Genomic DNA, 17,622 nt, shown 5'->3' with positions numbered 1-17,622 from the left:
TACCTATGGCGCAGGTTCTGTTGGCTGTGTGCTGTTGGAGGAGTCTGACGATTTGAGCTTTCTGAGTTGGAGAGCAGCGACAGCAGACCACCGCCGGACACTGACACGCCAGCTCCACAAACTCGTGCTCATAGTACCTCAGACACACCTGTAGCACCACAAAGGAAGTAGCATACATTAAAAAAAAACTAACAAAAAAACCAAAAAAACCCCAAAGGTTGTGTGACATAAATTAACTTGTTGACCAGAAAACACAGTGAAAATGTTAAATTCCTGCTTAACTTCTTTTTTTTTTTTTTTTTTAAATTCAGCTCACTGTTCCAGTTGTTTTTATTATCTTTCCCTCTCCAACTCCTCCACTTCTTGGGTGAACTCCAAAGTGTTCGTTTTGGCTAAGAAGTACACCCTCAACATCATCGGCTGTGCAAGCGTCACTGCACTGCGCTGTAGTACCTCTAAGGAGTCTCCTGAGATGACCAGAGCACAGTCATGTTTCCTTCTGAAGGCGTTCAGCTCCAGATGGGCCTCTCCTCTGTTTGAGACCTGCTTGAGAGCCACACAATACAATTATCCACAAGATCATTTAGGCTTTTTGTTATCGCACATTTAATCTTAGTGAACAGCTATCTGTTTTGGAAAATGCAAAGTGGACAAGACTGCCATAAGCTTTCCATTTACTCTTTGAAGTTTACTTATAGACACATTTCTACTAATCAGGCAGGCAGGCTTCTCTTACATGCAGGTAGACAGTCTGTATAGAGGCAAAATGCAATCGTGAAATGAAGAGCTAACATAATATATATGCTTTTAGAAAAGTGGATAGAAAAGTACCGTAATTGTCGGGCTATAAGCTGCTACTTTTTGCACCAGCTTTGAACCCTGCGGCTTTTAGTCAGGTGCGGCTTTTCTATGGATTTTCCATGATTTTTGTCATATCGTAAGACGATTTGTTTTGTTTGTTCCGCTGTTGTACGGCACTACGTTGCCTGGCGGAAGGATCGGGGTTCAAGAGTGGTATGTTAGTCACATGTCCGTCCACCAGGCAACGTAGTGCCGTACGAAGTAGCGCGAAAAACAAACTTCAAAGTAGCGCTACGCATTCAGCGGGAGGCGTGGCTGACGAGCGGCGATAAACTTGCGAAAAGCAAGTTATGCCCAACTCCACCGGTGGATTCTGACAGCGTGGAAAAGTGCGAAAACATCCACGATCACCAACGGATTTTGAAGGGCTGGACTGCTGCATGATGGAGAGGAGGACACCGCCACGGCCCTTCTGAGGGTGTTCGACTCTGACACTGACAACGAGGATTTCTTTGGTTTTGAAAGTGACAACGAAGGAGAGAAGCGGAGAGTGGATGACGAAGCCATCCTGAGCCTGTTCGTTTCCGACATTGGAGAAGAGGACTTTGGTGGTTTTAGAGCGCAGGAAGAAGAGAAAGATGGTGAATGACTGACTTTTCTTCTTGTTAAAGCTGTGTCACTGCACCTGAGCCTAAAAGGTAGTCCGAATCTATTTTTCTGGTGTGCTGTAGGTTACTGTTATGTACTACATGTGCAAATATGTACCCATAACTTGTTTTTCAAAATATTAATAAAAGGGCTGTGTCTCCAAACAGCCATCTCTTTCCTGACAATTCCCTTTGTGCATATTCTCTTACATATGATAAGTCAACATTGAAACACCTGCGGCTTTTAGTCAGGTGCGGCTAATGTATGTACAAAACAGGATTTTCCCCTGATTTTAGCTTGTGCGGCTAATATTCAGGTGCGCTTTGTAGTCCGGGAAATACGGTAGTTTTTAATACAGCCATACACACCTGCCCACTCCCTTAGGACTGCCAATCAGCAGCTCTTTAAGGTGCCAAACACCAAGGGTAAATTTAGAGGTGACCGTGCTTTTGCTGTAGCTGCTCCAAAGTTGTAGCATGATTGGCCCTTGCACGTTAGGCAGACCTCTGCTCTTTCTGAGTTTATAACTCTTCTTAAAACATATTTATTTGCTGAAGCCTTTGGCACATTTTAAGAGATTGACTCTATTTGTTTTACTATTTTTTCTAATTCCCTAATTTTTTAACATGTTTTATTGTTTATGCTATTTGTATATGTGGTTCAGGGGGTTTGGAAGCTCATCTCGTAACCTGAAGGTTGCCGGTTCGATCCCCAGCTCTGTCTGTCCTGGTTGTTGTGTCCCTGGGCAAGACACCTACTGGTGTTGGCCAGAGGGGCCGATATGGCAGCCTCGCTTCTGTCAGTCTGCCCCAGGGCAGCTGTGGCTACAACTGTAGCTTGCCTCCACCAGTGTGTGAATGTGAGAGTGAATGAGTAGTCGAATTGTAATGTAAAGCACTTTGAGGGTCTCGAAAAGCGCTATATAAATGCAATCCATTATAATTATTATTATTACAGCGATTTAAAACAGTAGTTTTATTTTAAACTGCTTTAAAAATAAAGGTGGTATGGTAACCATAATCTCTTATCCACCCTCCGTGAAAAACTGAGTTACACCCAGAGTGTGAAGCAGCCAACTAGCCGACAGGTCCTTTTATGCAAACACTTCATGTTTTCAAATAAAACAGCGTACCGGTCTGAAGACGTGGATGTCTTGGTTCCTGGAAACCAAATGAGAGCTTTTAGCGATGCACGTAGCCGTCTCAAGCTTGTCCCCAGTCAGCATCCAGATCTGAGAAGAAAACAACATGAAGAAACACAAAGTGTTACAGAAACAGCACAAAAATGGAGTAAAATTAAACAAATAAGATCTTCAGTTATCTCCAACACTTTATGGTTAATTAACATGAAAATACATCAAATTCTGATTAGGTGTAATATTATAGTTTTCCTGCTTTTTATCCCTCCTGAAGTAATTATTAAGCAACTTTCCTTCAAGGTATCAATATTGTTGTTTAAACATAATGCTAACAAGCAGCAAAATGAATTTTTCTTCAGTCTCAATTGAGAAAAATTAAGTTGTTTTAATCTTTTAATTATTTCTTCCACCTTTTTCTTTTACTCCCTTGCACTAACACTACCATGTCACTATTACTTTAATAGTTTTGTTGGACTGCAACAAAGTAAATAAATCAAAGTGGAGATGATCTGACGAAAAAAAAAAAAAAAAAGCATCGGTCTGGCGTCCAGTTTTATTTCTGCACCAACCTTGATGCCAGCATTTCTAAGCAGCTCCAGCGTGGGCCTGACGTCTGCTTGTAGCTGGTCTTCCACACCAGTCAGACACAGAAGCTCCATCTCTCGCTCGAGACTCTCCACCACTGCTGCGACCTTCAGGGTTCGATCGTGGATACTCAGTTTCGCTTGATTGTAGCGATTCTGCACAAAAAAAGAAGAAAGAACAAAAATAACGAATAAAATCATGAAGCGATTCAGAGCTTCAGAACCGCAAATAGTGGACACGCCTGTTATTCTCCCTTTAGAGTAGTTTGAACTGCAGAGACTACAAAAACCAATAAATGTATTTACAGGCAAACATGAAAGTGATCTGAGGATTATGATGGGTTTGTGGTTGTTTACTAATGTCAAAGAATTCCTTTTTTTTATGAGTTACTTAAACATTTGTTTCATCTACTCTTCTTTCATTATGTTGTTTATGACAGTTATATCAGTAAGTGTAAGTTAAAAGTCCAGAGGAACCACAAACTTCACCCTCAAAAATGACCGTACAGTGAAAACACATATTTAGATTTTCATTTGGAGGGCTGTCAAAGCAGACTATATTAGATTTAAAGAGGTACACATCGTTCCTTATAAACCAACAACTGATAAACCTGCATACCTCAAAGTCCTGATACTGCTCCTCAGATAAACACTTCTTCGCCACCACCAGAGTCCTCAGGCCCTCTCTGGCCATGTTCCCACACTGAAAGGAAGGAGATCAGAGATCTATTTCAGGGGTGTTTTCAGTCTCAAGTATCTTTCAAAAGCTTCATCGCTCTTGACTGAAGTAGAAGATGTTGTGTATTTACAATAAATGTTTGCGAATGTTTCCCTGAGATGAATTTCAATCAAATCTAGGGCAGATAAGTTCTTTTATTAGAGCAGCTGCTGTGCAAGTACACCATGCAGACACTACTGTCAATAACAGCATATTGTTACCAACACCAAAAGAAATCAATATTGAATAACATACCCTGTGGTGAAATTCAGAGGACACAGTAAAACAAAGGGATGGATGGCAGTTTATTTTTGATATGAAACACCAATAGGGGCAATCTGTCCACTTGATTGGTTATTGACAAGCTGAGTAACTGCAGCGCGTTGATCTGACAACGGGATATTACGGCCAACAGGACATCATTAGCACCATTGTTCAAGAATATGACATACTGTAATTACTTCAACTTTATCTAGGTCACTAATTAAATCAAAAGCTGCCCCCGGTGCTAAATGACTCAATAATGCCAATATAATTATGAACATATGCGCACAAGACCTTCGACCACCAAACTGGTGTAGGTGGCCTGTTGATCTTTTGATGAAATGTCCCCATTAATAGAGATGCCATAAGCAGCTAAGCTCTCGTATATTTGTTATTCATGTTGGTTATTTTATTACTTCACATAAGTAGAAACAAATGAGAAAAATACTGGCAGAGTTCCCACATGTGACAATGTTTAAGACTTAAACAGTAGATTCAACATGTATCATCTTTATTATAGAAAGACTACATTTAATATACATTAAATTAACATGCCTTTTTAAGACATGAAATTGCATAACATATTTTTAAAGCAGGTGTTTTTCAGCATAACTTTTATTTATTTAGTTTGAGTTCAACAACTGTATTTAAAATCTTTTATATTTAAAGCTCCACAATCCCTTAACTATTATGTTATGTGAGAACAGCATGCGTCAACAGTTCACACAAAAATGTTTTGAGGATGCGCACAGACTGATTAGAGCACGATGTTTCTTGTCCCTGCTCCAAAACCTGTAATTATGCTGTCTGCCCATCATTTTACATAGACTGTAATTACAAGTAGCCAAGAAGAAAAACTGGTTACATCAGCCCTAACTCCAATTCTGAGCCAGAGATATTGAGAATTTCGGGCAGTGACAATCTAAAAGATCTACAAATCGGGGACCTATCCGGGAGTCAGTTAAACCAGGTTCCTTCAGCATAAGCAAAGTTATATTCAAGACCTTTTTAATGGTGTTTAGAATGAAACTGAATCTTAGAAAGACCAATCAGGTAACAGTCTTTATCTGGCACTAGCTGAGGCACTAATTTGACAAACTGCACCAATCCAAGCGTGCTGCCTTATAGTAACCGTGTGCAAACACATGGAACACTTAAGAGTGCAGGAATAGTGTCACCGACTCACTGTTGTGATTCTCATCCTGAACCAAAATTTGGTTAAGACTAACTTTAATGGAATTTGCGCTTCTTTGATCCAGTTCTGTCCAAACTATATTTACAGGAAGTATCCAGTAAAATCTTTAATATGACTCAAATTTGTACCTCTTCTTCCAACCAGTCGTTATACTGGACGATGCTCGCCATGGCAACATCAGCACCCTTCATGTAGAAAGTGATATCCCCCGTTGACTCCTCCTAAATAGTTGGAAAATAAAAATAGCTACGTTTCTTCTAAATTTGAAGGCATTACTGTGGAAACTAAGCTAAACAGAAGCAACAATAAACAGAATTACAAGATTAGGTTCAAACCTATCTTAAAAATTAGCCCTCATTATGTGCAGGAATAACAGAAACAGGCATGACTCAGACCACACAACAAGGAGGATATCATTATACACACCCGAACAATGATGCCCATCCTTTTGCTCTCAGAGGTGAAGGGGAAGATCTGCAGGATGTAAAAGGAGAGAATCTGTCCAGAGGGAGTCTTCAGCTGCAGGGAGGTCAGGTCTCTGTTCACCAGGGTCAAACCAACGCTTTCTGTCCACCGCACCAGCGCCACCTGAGGAAGATTCGATGCTTTGACTTTAATAAAACAGCAGACAAGATATACTTGTTCACAATGTTTGAGGATCAAATTAAAATACTTAAAATCTTTATTTTAGGATGAATGTTTACTAAAACTAACAGGTTAATGAGAAAATCACTTTATGTAGGAAAGAAAATGATGAAAGTTGACAACATGTAAGCTGATTAAATGTACTTTCACATGCACTTAAAGGATGAGAGTGTGTTACGGCATCTCCAGAGCTGCTGAGCTCTTCCCATTCAGCTCCACATAAGTGTTTTTCTGTTTCTCTTTCCTCTTTTTCCCCTCAGCAGGAACTGCGGCCCCCGAGTGAGTGTTCAGCTGCACACGACTCAATCCTCAATGGGTTCATTTTCAATTTGCTCACTCAAAGGTTGTTATTATACTCCGACCTACAAATTAGAACTTCCTGTTAATACCCCATCATTTCTCCTGCTCCCCCTTTGAGCTCCGTAAAAAGGCTGCCTATATTTACTTAACACACATCTGTGTGCCATTATCCTGTGTGTGTGTTCACATAGCTGCACATGGACACACATGAATTGACACACAACATGTGCTGACATTAAACAGAGTCCTTTTAATCTACTTTATCAGCTCTACAAAAACTATTTAAAGCTTTGTCAACTTTGATACAAATTGCATGTGATTCAAACTGCGTGTGTTACAACATTACTAAAAAAAACGACTGCTGCTGACTAGTTTACTGCAATGGCAGACGTTCTTAAACAACACGATCAATCATTTCAACTGTGTTCACTGTGTTTTAGCAGCCATGTAAATCACAATAGCGGCAAGTGGACTCTTAACAGTTAAATTCTTTTTTCTGCTGTAATGTCACTGGTAACATAAAAGGGTGCACCCTGAAGAGCTCAATTTATTTTGGGATCATTTGACACACTTTAGATTTGAAAGAGTATCTCAAGACAGAGCAGAAATTGTGCATCTGGATTCATGAGAAACTTCTGTTGGTAACTTGTTTATCCCAAATACAAAACTATAAATCGTCTAGTTTGCGTCTTCTTTTTGCATTTGAGTAAAAGTTCTTGCATAACCAGTTTAACAAACCTTCACAGCTGTCCTGCTATTTGTACACATTTTTAACTGTTATTGATAAGCACACAGGGACACATGCAAACTTAACGGGAAGGAAAAGTATATTTACTTGATTATCATTGTGGTGTAATCGACACCATTTAATTAGCGAGGAAGCATTGCAGTTTGGTGATTTTAGAACTGAATGAATTGAACCTAAATTCTTTTTTTTGTAACTTTGGAAATTGGATTTACCTGAGAATCTGCAAAGCTAAATTAAAAAGCAATGTCCCAGCATGTTCATATTGTTTACATAATGTATCTCACCTTTTTTGACACAGAGTTATCTTCACAAAGCTTTTGATTTTAGCTCCAAATAAAAATTATCAACACTATGACAGAGTCTAAGAAGTCAAATATTAATAGCCAGTGACCACCAGCTCAGCTGCTTTTCAACTGCAGGAACTGAATGGATCCAACCTGGTGTTTCCCATGACATGAATCTTAGGGGGAATTTCACAAAGATTTCTCTTTTTCTTGGCTTTTCAACAGAATTTTGCAAACTTGGAAGGATCAGGCACTATCAAATTGACGTGCCTTGCATGTATGCCATTAAAAAGGAAGTAGCAAAGAAATATTTTTTATAAAGGAGAATATTAAATGTGAAATAGCAGCTGCTGCAATGCTTTTCTTTTCTTGCATTGGAGATGAAGTGACACAATTTTCCTGATCTTAATGACAGCTGAACAATAATTGTCAAACTTCTCAATCCAGAAAGACCAAGTGTGTAATTTAATACGAGCTCCTGAAAGGTGACAAAATGTAGGAAAGAAAAAAAAAAGCCACACACATTTAAAGGCTACACTCAAATATTTTTTTCTAATCAGACCACAGGTCGGACGACCTTTGTTCTGATCCCAGTAGCTTCCACTTTATGACTGCTTATGATATCCGAAATGATGAGCGGGCCAAACAAACTAAGAGAAGTATAGCGGCTGAGATCGGATGCTGCATTCAATGAGACGAAGGATTCAAAAGAAGAGGGAAATGAAAGACAGAGAAAGAACAAAGGAGAGAGTGAAAGGGGAAGGGAGAGTTCTACCAACAATCACAGATCTACACCTCTCATCCTCCCAGTGAGAAAATTAAATATTGATCAATCCAAGCAGTGTGAGACAATAGAGGGAGGAGAGACAGAGCAGAAAGAGGGGATATAAATAAATATACCCATCAACTTGGAGGGAGGTAGTGCAGGTAAAACAGAAAAATTAGATTTATCTTTTAATACGCTTTTATCTTTATTTTGATTGCCAAAGGTGGCAGGGGGTAAAAAGAAACTCTGCCAGTCTCACATAGGCTTTACGAACCTTCACATGTCAGTGGTGATAAACATGCCAATAATGCTGCAGTGGGCCTTTAAGGGTAGATTAATGCAGATTGGAGGGGAGTTAAACTACTGTTAAAAAAAACAAAACAAAACAAAAGCCTGACTTTTTTTGTCGTTTTCCTTCTGTGTTTTATGTGTTCTCCATGTAATCCAGCTCTCGTGTTACATGGAGAAAGGAAACACTGAGGATCCTCGTGGGGACCGGGCTGCATTCTTCCTTCAGTTACAGCAGTAAATTCTCAGGCAGCTAATATAGACAATTAAAAAGCTTAACCTCTAAAAAGAGTTCATGACCTTTGACTTTCTGCCAGTGAAATGATAATTATGACTAAGCAGGATTATTTAGGATGGCTAATAAATGACACAGAAAGAGATTAGAAATATTTTTACAATGAGTGTTTCAAAAGCAAAATCATCCTTTTGTTTAGTATATGCATGTTTTCTCCTACAAAAATATTAAAAGGTGCTAAAATAAAGATTTAAGCTGACTTTAAAATATATTATGGGTTTTTCCAAAGACTCTGAATGAGCTGGGAATCACCCAGAAACGTCACTCATGACAAGGGCGGTATTGTGACAATTTGTCACACACAGATTATTTAAACACATCTGTGTGACTGTAGAAAAAATGGACTCTAAAAGGTAAAGAAAATAATTTTATGTAGTGCACTGTAATGTGTTCAATTCAGACAGTTATTCAATCTTAACAATGTGCTGATTTAATTCATTAGCTTTCTATTTTACGTTCCCTGCCAGCTTCCAACTCCAAATGTAATCTGCATCACAACAAGTTAACCTCTGTTAACCCAAAGTAGTCATAAAATATTGTTTTTGACAAGTGAGGAAAACTGTGACCCACCCAAATTAGATAAGTTTGCTAAATACGAGGTGGAAATAGAGCTATAATCTAATCTTTGACGACCAGGATAACCACTGTGCTTTATATCTACCTCATCTGGGCTGGAGGCTTGATACGTGCGGTTGTCATCACTGAAGTCCTGGTCGGCTTCTGCAGATTCAGTCTCCCCGTTTACTCCGGCATGCGACTCGTACACCGGTGTGACGTTGTGGCACAGGGCGATGGCTTTCACGGCCTCGTGGATCCGGCTGCTAACGCTCTTACGAACCTTTGGGCCTGATGCCTGGGTCTTCCGCGATGGCGTGGCACCAGTGGCACTACCACTGGATGGCTGGGAAGTTGCCTGAAGTAAGAACAAACAGTCTGCAGCTGACAACAGTTTCTGTCCAGACTTGTATTAAATATTTAGTTTTTTAAAAGAACTTTATAGATTTGGGCTCGGCTGTTCCTGTGTTATGGCACTGAGTAAAGGAACAATGGCCAGCATAGTGTTGCACAGTTACATGAACCTTTGAGCTGTTGTATACAAAATGTCATCACTTTATCCTTTTAAACATTTTTGTGAAATATTGAAATATCCATGTGAATTCATGAGTTATGGCTAAAAATGTGTTTGCAAGGTACCAGATCCAGTGCCTAAAAGAACTGAATCTGGAGTATATTTATATATATTTATCCCTGCAGACACAGTAAGAAACAGCTAGTTCTTATCAATCTGACACACCTGTTCAAGCTAGATGACACAGCGAGGAGAGGACTGCAGCATAGTCTCTATCTTGTTATATTTGGTTTGAGGGCTTTTACATTTTCATCTCTTTTGACAAGAACCATCAGTTTAAGTGTGCGATTACTGAGCATGACAACAGTCCACAGAGCCAGCTGTAGTTGACAGGAGGACTGCACTCTACTGAGCATTAGACTTTGGTTTATTATTAGACTTGACTCCTGCTGAGCAGAGAAAGGGGCTGACAGGAGTACAGTAAGTACACAAACTTTATCTAAAGGGACTGAAAGATCTACAGGCAGAGATTATTATGCCATTCAGCCAGATAAACACAGTGTCACAGATATAAATGGAGGATTTCTTCTAAATGTACAACAGATACTTGTAGGCAAAAGTTGTGATTAAATTAAGACCTTTAGGTGGGTTTTTTTTTAGACTATATTATAAATGATCCTCTTTAAATTTTACACATCACTGTGACAGTACAGTACAGAAAAAAGTATTGTATAGCACAAATGAGAGAGGCACTGCTGATCAGCACTGCTTCAGCTGTCCTGCGCTAAAAAGACTAGTCATTTTTCATTAGCTGAGATTAGACATAAGGGTGCGGGGCAGATGGTTTCAGCCTCGACCAGCTGTTTGGAGCTGGCTGAGAGCGAACAATATCATTCTGTCAAGACTGCAGCCAGATCTGAGCCACCCAGTGAGGAAACACTTGCTTACAGTACAGGGAGTCTCTCAGGGACGCCGCATGATGAATGGACAATATGGGCTTCTTTCCTGGAAAACTTATTCTTAGCTCAATATAAAAATTGATTAAACTGATCCGCAGAAAGGGGCAGGAATAAGCGGGAAAACACTGAGGGAAAAAAAGTATTAATTTTAACTGGATACGCGCCCATGCTGGGCACAAATTTTCAAAAGTCAAGTAAATTGTGTACCCAGTGTCTATCGTTAGGCATATGTGTTATAGTTTTAAAGTAATACTGAGCGAACACTCACACTAAACAATCATTATTCTGAAATTTACAAAAGAAAAAAAAAGAAAAAAAAAGTCTTTTTTCATAATATGGATGCTAAAAAAATTAGTGCTAAAAATTTTTACATAGATTTTATTTTTAGTGAATTAAAATATTGGACGTTATTTTCATATACACAAATACACTCACACCAATTAATGCACACAAACAAATCAGCATGGAGGTGAGCTGAAGGCAACCAGACTTCTTTTTTAGGTTCATGAAGAGATTTTACCTCTAATCCAAAAGGCTTAAAAGTCCAGATGCCTTTAACTCGGGTGCTTAAGACATACACAGACTAACAGTAGCTGGGTTTTCTCAACCACACGTCATTAAGGTTGCTCACCTGTGCGTATGACTGGACTATATGGCTTTGGATCTCATCCATGGTGTCTGTGCCATAGGATACTGTTCCCAGGTGGAGTCGCTTGAATATCATTTCGTTTTGTGTCAGAGTGCCTGCAGTTCAGAAGATTATTTAGACATTACCATATAAAACAAACAGAACATCCACAGCACCTGAATCACAATTCAACAAACTCTCAAAAGATAATGTTTAAGACCCATCGCAAGTGTAGAATATCAGTACTGTGTTTACTATCATTATGTCATGTGTTTTAACAAGACAAGACATAAATAACATTTTCGGTACAAATCCGCAGTCTTTGTTATTGCTGGTCACAACTGTGATGAAATCCTCCCTGAGAGAAACTGAGCAGCTCCTAATTTGGCATCTCTGAACTCCAGCTTCTTGTATCATCTTACATATACACAGATACCCATCAAGCTACAACAGTATCAGATGCCTTATTTATTGTGTAAGCTCTAATCGCTTCCCAAAATTAATAGCTAAAATCGTCCTTGCTTTAAATGTGCAAGCAATCCCCTTCAAGGTTGACACCTTGTGCTCCCAGCCATCCTGCAAAGTTTGGATCACCACCTAGATCTCCAGAGGCAGGTCTGTGACTACAGCACAGAAAACAATCTGTTTATTTGACTATGCTTCTAAGAACCTTATGTTAGGTTTGTGCTCTATATAAATAAACCATGTCTCCACCTTATATCATCCAGAGTTTCTTATTACACAACTGTATACAATAGCAAAATTAAGAGAAATTCAGCCTTTCTGAAAGCTCACACACACACACACACACACACACACACACACACACACACACAGCGGTCGTCTTCATAAGACCGTTTCCAATATATCATGGGACCTGCAGGGTAGTGCATTTGCCTTCTCACTGACCTAATCGCATTACCAGTATGGACTGCGTGTCCTTTCTAACTATCAGACAAGACTGCATACAAAAAGACTGAGTGAATGTTCAGACACCAAAAGCAAAAGAAAAATCCTTGAAAATGGGGGCAATGGCCTTGTTTAATGGATGTTGGTTGCCAGAACGTGTGCTGATAGAGCATAAAGCTGATTAGAGGGCATCTAACTTCCAAAAACATTAGAGGCACAGAGTTAACCAATTCTAATGGATTGATTGTTTGTTCTTTTTTCCATGTACTTTAACTACCAACCTGGATAAATAGGCTCTAAAGCTAATCTATTCCTACCTAGATCAGTGGGGGAAGACAAAGAAGCATATTAGGACCCCAGCAGGAGTTTATCACTCTGACACACCGTCTAGAATTAGAAAAGAGCAGCCATTTGTTTATTAGTGAAACACGCCACAATAGGGAAATAAGAAAACTTGAGGACTCCTGAGAAGCACCTGAAAACGCTGGATTTTTCCTCAGTTCTCCGTTTTAACTCACACATGCCCACAGTGTCAAATGTTTCTACTTCAGTTATCATCAAATGTGCTTAATTCATAAAGGAAAAATTAATGTGGCTGCATTAAAGACTCATTCTCAGTTTTTTTTGTTTTTCCTTTTGGTTAATGTGCTTTGATCAGGTAACATCACTTTCTAATCTGCAAGTAGGGATCTAGACACCTTAAAAATGTTAACATTAAAAACCCATAAATGCTATAATACACACGTGTCACACACTTTGTGTAGACCTTCCACCTTCTTTGATGGTATGATAAGGCTTCCACAGTCTCTCCCATTTGAAGATGCACAGCCTAAACCAGCATCCAAATCATTTCTCCTCTTGAAGCAAATAATTTCAGTCAAACTCGGATTGTCAGTAAAATCTTAAACACTACCTGTCTTGTCTGTCAGCAGATAGACAAGCCGGCCCAGTTCCTCGGGGATGGTGCTGGTCCTCACAACAGTGCCGGGGATGTTTTCATCTTTCATTATCATCCAACCGTAGGCCGACTTTCCCATGTCCAAGTTTACACGCAAACTAAACAAAAAAAAAAACGAAATTAAATAAAATGACTGTAACCCACCACCAGTAAAACAACAAAACTGTATTAAAGACCAAATAAAAAGAAAAAATGGCTACAAAAAAAAAAAAAAAAAAAAAAGAAAAGAGAAAGAAAAAGAAAAAGAAAAAAGGGGGAAAACAGATTAAGAGTTTTAAGAGTATCTTTGTCTCACCAGTCACAGTAAGGCTACATAAACTAAGAAATAAGAAAACACTGGCTAATTCTTTTTTCTTCTTAAATAACTTGTCCTTTTGTCCACTGTTCACTGGTTTTAGTAAACCTTAACTGAAATAAAAAGAGAATACTTTGAATTCAACAACTGAAGCAAAATAAATTCAACATAAAAAAAATCTATTTAACGTTGAACACAAAGATTTGATAGGAAATCTGTTTTGAATGTACTGTAAGATCAAGCTTCAAAATATTTTTTCTAAAATAATATTATTAAAAATAATATCATCATTATATCTATTTTGGTAAGAACATTTACACCTGCCAGTGTGGGAGGATCGACATCTGAGGTTTGTATTTGAGACTGTACCTGATGGGGATGATGTAGGAGAAAAGCACAACAAATCGGAAGAGATTGCGGAACCAAGGACCCACAAACCCTTGCAGTGCAACCATCACCACAGAGAGAACCACCTGGGCCAGGAACAGGGCTTTGGTGAGACGGTTCAGCTCCAGGTCCAGCAGGCCAACCTTTGGGGAAAAGATAGACGTCAAAATGGGCCGATTACAACATAGCTGTCATGCTTCACCGATTAGAGAGTAATTTCTGTAAAATCTGATTAAGTGTGGCATTTGTTTTTAGCAATTTTTCTCTAATGTAGGACACTTTTTCAATTAACTTGAAATACAAAGCCAGATAAAACATCTTATTCCTTTTCTGGCAACTTAAAAAGAAAAGGGTCTTTGCTACTTTCCCATCTGCTACCAAAACCTTACAATATGCAACACATGGGCAAAAACAAAGCCAATCAAACTCTCAGCTGCAGGATTTTAACATGCAAACTGTGTATACAGCATAAGTAAGTTTATTGGTGCTGCCACTTTGTGCTAAACTTCAAATTGCATTATTGTCATGCTGAAGTATTGTCTTTCAGTGCAACAAATAGAAGGTCAAAAGGCCTCAAAAACAGAGAAAGTTCCCATATTGAGATGGCTCTCAAGAAAAACAGACAAAAAAGGGGGTCAGAATTGTCTTTTATTTTTCGAGTGTATCTCCCAGCCAATGAAGCATGTGGGAAAAAGATGTCAAATAAAGAAGCGCCCTTCCCCTTTCTGGCAGTGCTCGCAGCAAAGCCCTGTACACAGAGGGCTTTCATCTGACGCACCACGCTTACAAAAACAGCAGAACATAACATCTCTCCTCTCTCAAATAAAGGAACTGCTCTGAAAAGGAGGGGAGGGGGCAGGCATATATAAAAAGCAGCAAAATTCCTCCACTGCCTAAACCCCCACCAAAACCATTCCCCTGAGGACTGGGAGAGCTGGGAGACCAGTGTGACTGATTTATCAGTTGGTGTTAAACTCCCAGTAGCAGAGTGGGGAAAGGGGAAGGGGTCCGAGTGAGCGGGTGGGCATCTCCCCACCCCAGTGCCTCACTACATGGTTCATGGTTGAGCTATTGAGAAAAATAGCGGGTTTGGGTGGATTAAAATGAAGAAAAATTAAGACAGAGAGAACAGTGCACGCCTGAAAAGCAAAGGATCGCCTTCTGCTTGAACAATGGCTAGTCTAAATTTTCCAAGCCTTGCCGGGGATCAGATGAAGTCATTATTCATTCAGTCAAGGGGGGAAAAAGGACTCAATTACCTCAACCTAAAGATGCTATCAATGAATAAAAGTGCATATTTTACTCCATTCATCTCCAAGCCATTAAAACTGAAAGGAATGATTCGATCTGCCTGTGTGGCTTGTATTTTAGCATGTGTGTGAAATCTGATGACGGACTGCAGACGTGGGACATGAATATTCATGAAATTAAACCCAAAGAATATCAGAGCTTCAGTCTTAGTGAACGGTTAAAGCTTAGAAATCTGGCCAAGAAGAAAGTCAAGAAAAATAAAATTGATCTTTGAGAAATTAGTAAACAAGTTTAGGTTTCTATTTTTCCAGAGCAACTCGCCCTGAGAAACACACGAGGAGAGCTGAGTATTGGAACTTGGATATAAACTTCAAAGAATCCTTATTGAGAAGTGGCCTCTTGTCAAATGACAATGTTCTCCCTCTTTACTCAGACAGGAGTTTGTAACTATACTGCAACAAAGGGTGAATCTACGCCTGACGTCCTGTCAGATTGATCAAGCGCGGGCATCGTCCTGGTCGGTGTCACAACAGATTATATGAGACCAAAACGTTCTTGTGACTTTAGCCGCACTGTATCGACTTTCTCCCCCAATCTCCAGTCTCCATATTGGCACTTCTGACATCATCTCCTTGAAATATTGAATTCCTCTCAGCTGTCAGGCTTACACAAAACACTGGCCGGCTGTTCGACCGGCCACATCAGCGTTCTAAATAAAAGACACTGGTGTCAAAATGGTGCTGCAGCAGGACGGGGTTATGTTATGCCACGGAGAGTTAGTAGGTGACAGCTGGAAGTGACAACTTTGTGTGTTAAAGTCACTGCATGGTAGATTCAGTTTAGCTAGAAAAGGAAAAAAAAAAAAACCTCTGAGATCTTGTTTATTGCTGCCTCTATCAGATGACCTCTGTCTATCTAGCCAAAACATCTTCCAGGTAAAATCGTATATTTAGCATAAAATTATTCACTTCAATCCGGAGACAAAACGCTCAATGGGGATTCTATGAGATTAACTTGGTGTTGAAAATGTCATTTAAATCCTCAGTTAGTTAATTTCCCTTTTGGTTAATTAGCAAATGGTACTGACCTTTCGCGCTGACAGGCCCAACTTTATCTAGAAAGTCAAGGTTAAAAAAACCACCTTGTCGTAGTGATTGATTAGTGATCAGAGGTGAGAGGGAACGAGATGGCATGAGGAGAATTTGGGATAGAAGATACTTTGTTTGAGGTGATTTATCCACTAGAGCTTTTAAACGTTTATGATGGAAACACCACAAGGGGACTCCATGTTTCTGAGTTATACCTTGCAAGCTGGTTTAAAACCTATAGAGGATATGCTTACAAGAACATTTTATTTTGTCCAAAATTCTGCTGACATCAGCAATGTGACTTTAAAAACAGCCAAAATAAATCATTATTTGATACAATACAGAAGCACTTAAAACAAAACTAGATCCAGTGTAAAAAATTATGATTGTTTCTTCTGCCGTTTGTCTTAATTTTAGTGAGGTAACTAAATCAAATGGGGGAAACAGGAGGATCTTAAGCAAATTTCAGACATTTTTAACAATTAAGTGTTAATTGTAACAGTTTAAATATTTATAATTATATTTCTAGTATACCACTTGACATTATTTGTATAGGAAACTAGAAAAAAAACCTTAGATTCAAAGCTACAAAAAACAAAAAAAAGCATTCACCTTGTTCTTGGCATAGGACGTGTTCAGTACGCTTCTGGTCTCTTTGCCTGTGTAGATCACCACCCCTATCACCGTGCCTGCCAAAGATAGAGACAAGGAAAGTAATGCTGCTCATTAACTGAACCTCACCCCCACCATCTCACACGCACACGGACACACAAACACGCACACAACACACACAAATATGCATGCACACACTCATCTTGGTCAAGTAAGACGAACTGCATGAGAGGAAACACAATAAGGCTGAGCTGAGGCAGTTTTGTCTCATTGCCACTCAAGCCAACAGACAGGAGTTTAATACGCTTAGACACTCGGGGCCTTCAGCCACCCTATGGAAGCTCATAAAAGCTGATCAATACGCTGCCATCTTTATTTGCCAATTCATTACAGTGGCCTTATTAAAAAGGATTAATGAGTCATTAATATTAAATGAGCCTAATGGCAGAGCAAAGACACTAATAAACCTAAATACAGGCTCTGAAATCCCCAAACTATAAAAAAATGGCAAGAAAGTTACAAATGGATAAAAAAAACAAAACAAGGAAAGTAAAGTGCAGGCACAACAGAGACCAGCAGCCACAGGATCAGAGGAGAAAGGTGATGAATTGCTCCTGTTGACTTCTAACTCCAGAAATATTGAGCGGTGTGACAAATGGTCTGTGTGGCTCAGCATGCAGAGGGGCTTCAATCTGAATATGCGAGCAACTAATTCTCCTGTTACAGCTGGACTGAGGCCCGTAACCGTGTGAATACACAGTGATCTGGGCCAGATCAAACGCCCTGAACGCT

General features: G+C 39.4%; 1 protein-coding gene across 3 annotated transcripts in view; it reads right to left on the bottom strand.

Annotated features, from left to right (window-relative positions):
- Positions 1 to 17,622, bottom strand: part of atp9b (ATPase phospholipid transporting 9B) — a 44,295-nt gene that overhangs the window by 5,293 nt on the left and 21,380 nt on the right. For 2 of the 3 annotated variants that reach the window (XM_080863263.1, XM_080863265.1), the window contains 12 exons: positions 16,831 to 16,907; positions 13,862 to 14,022; positions 13,153 to 13,295; positions 11,334 to 11,446; positions 9,336 to 9,587; positions 5,775 to 5,936; positions 5,477 to 5,569; positions 3,791 to 3,874; positions 3,157 to 3,327; positions 2,582 to 2,680; positions 454 to 546; positions 4 to 148 (listed from right to left, as the gene is read on the bottom strand). In XM_080863263.1, the coding sequence (XP_080719389.1) occupies positions 4 to 148; positions 454 to 546; positions 2,582 to 2,680; positions 3,157 to 3,327; positions 3,791 to 3,874; positions 5,477 to 5,569; positions 5,775 to 5,936; positions 9,336 to 9,587; positions 11,334 to 11,446; positions 13,153 to 13,295; positions 13,862 to 14,022; positions 16,831 to 16,907 (1,593 nt within the window). The remainder of the gene's footprint in view (positions 1 to 3; positions 149 to 453; positions 547 to 2,581; positions 2,681 to 3,156; positions 3,328 to 3,790; positions 3,875 to 5,476; positions 5,570 to 5,774; positions 5,937 to 9,335; positions 9,588 to 11,333; positions 11,447 to 13,152; positions 13,296 to 13,861; positions 14,023 to 16,830; positions 16,908 to 17,622) is intronic. The other variant, XM_080863264.1, reaches the window with a different exon arrangement.

The sequence above is a fragment of the Rhamphochromis sp. 'chilingali' genome (genome assembly GCF_963969265.1).
Source record: "Rhamphochromis sp. 'chilingali' genome assembly, chromosome: 17".
NCBI lineage: Eukaryota > Metazoa > Chordata > Actinopteri > Cichliformes > Cichlidae > Rhamphochromis > Rhamphochromis sp. 'chilingali'.
The sequence above is the reverse complement of the archived record's forward strand: the minus strand, read 5'-3'. Positions and strand labels throughout refer to the sequence as shown.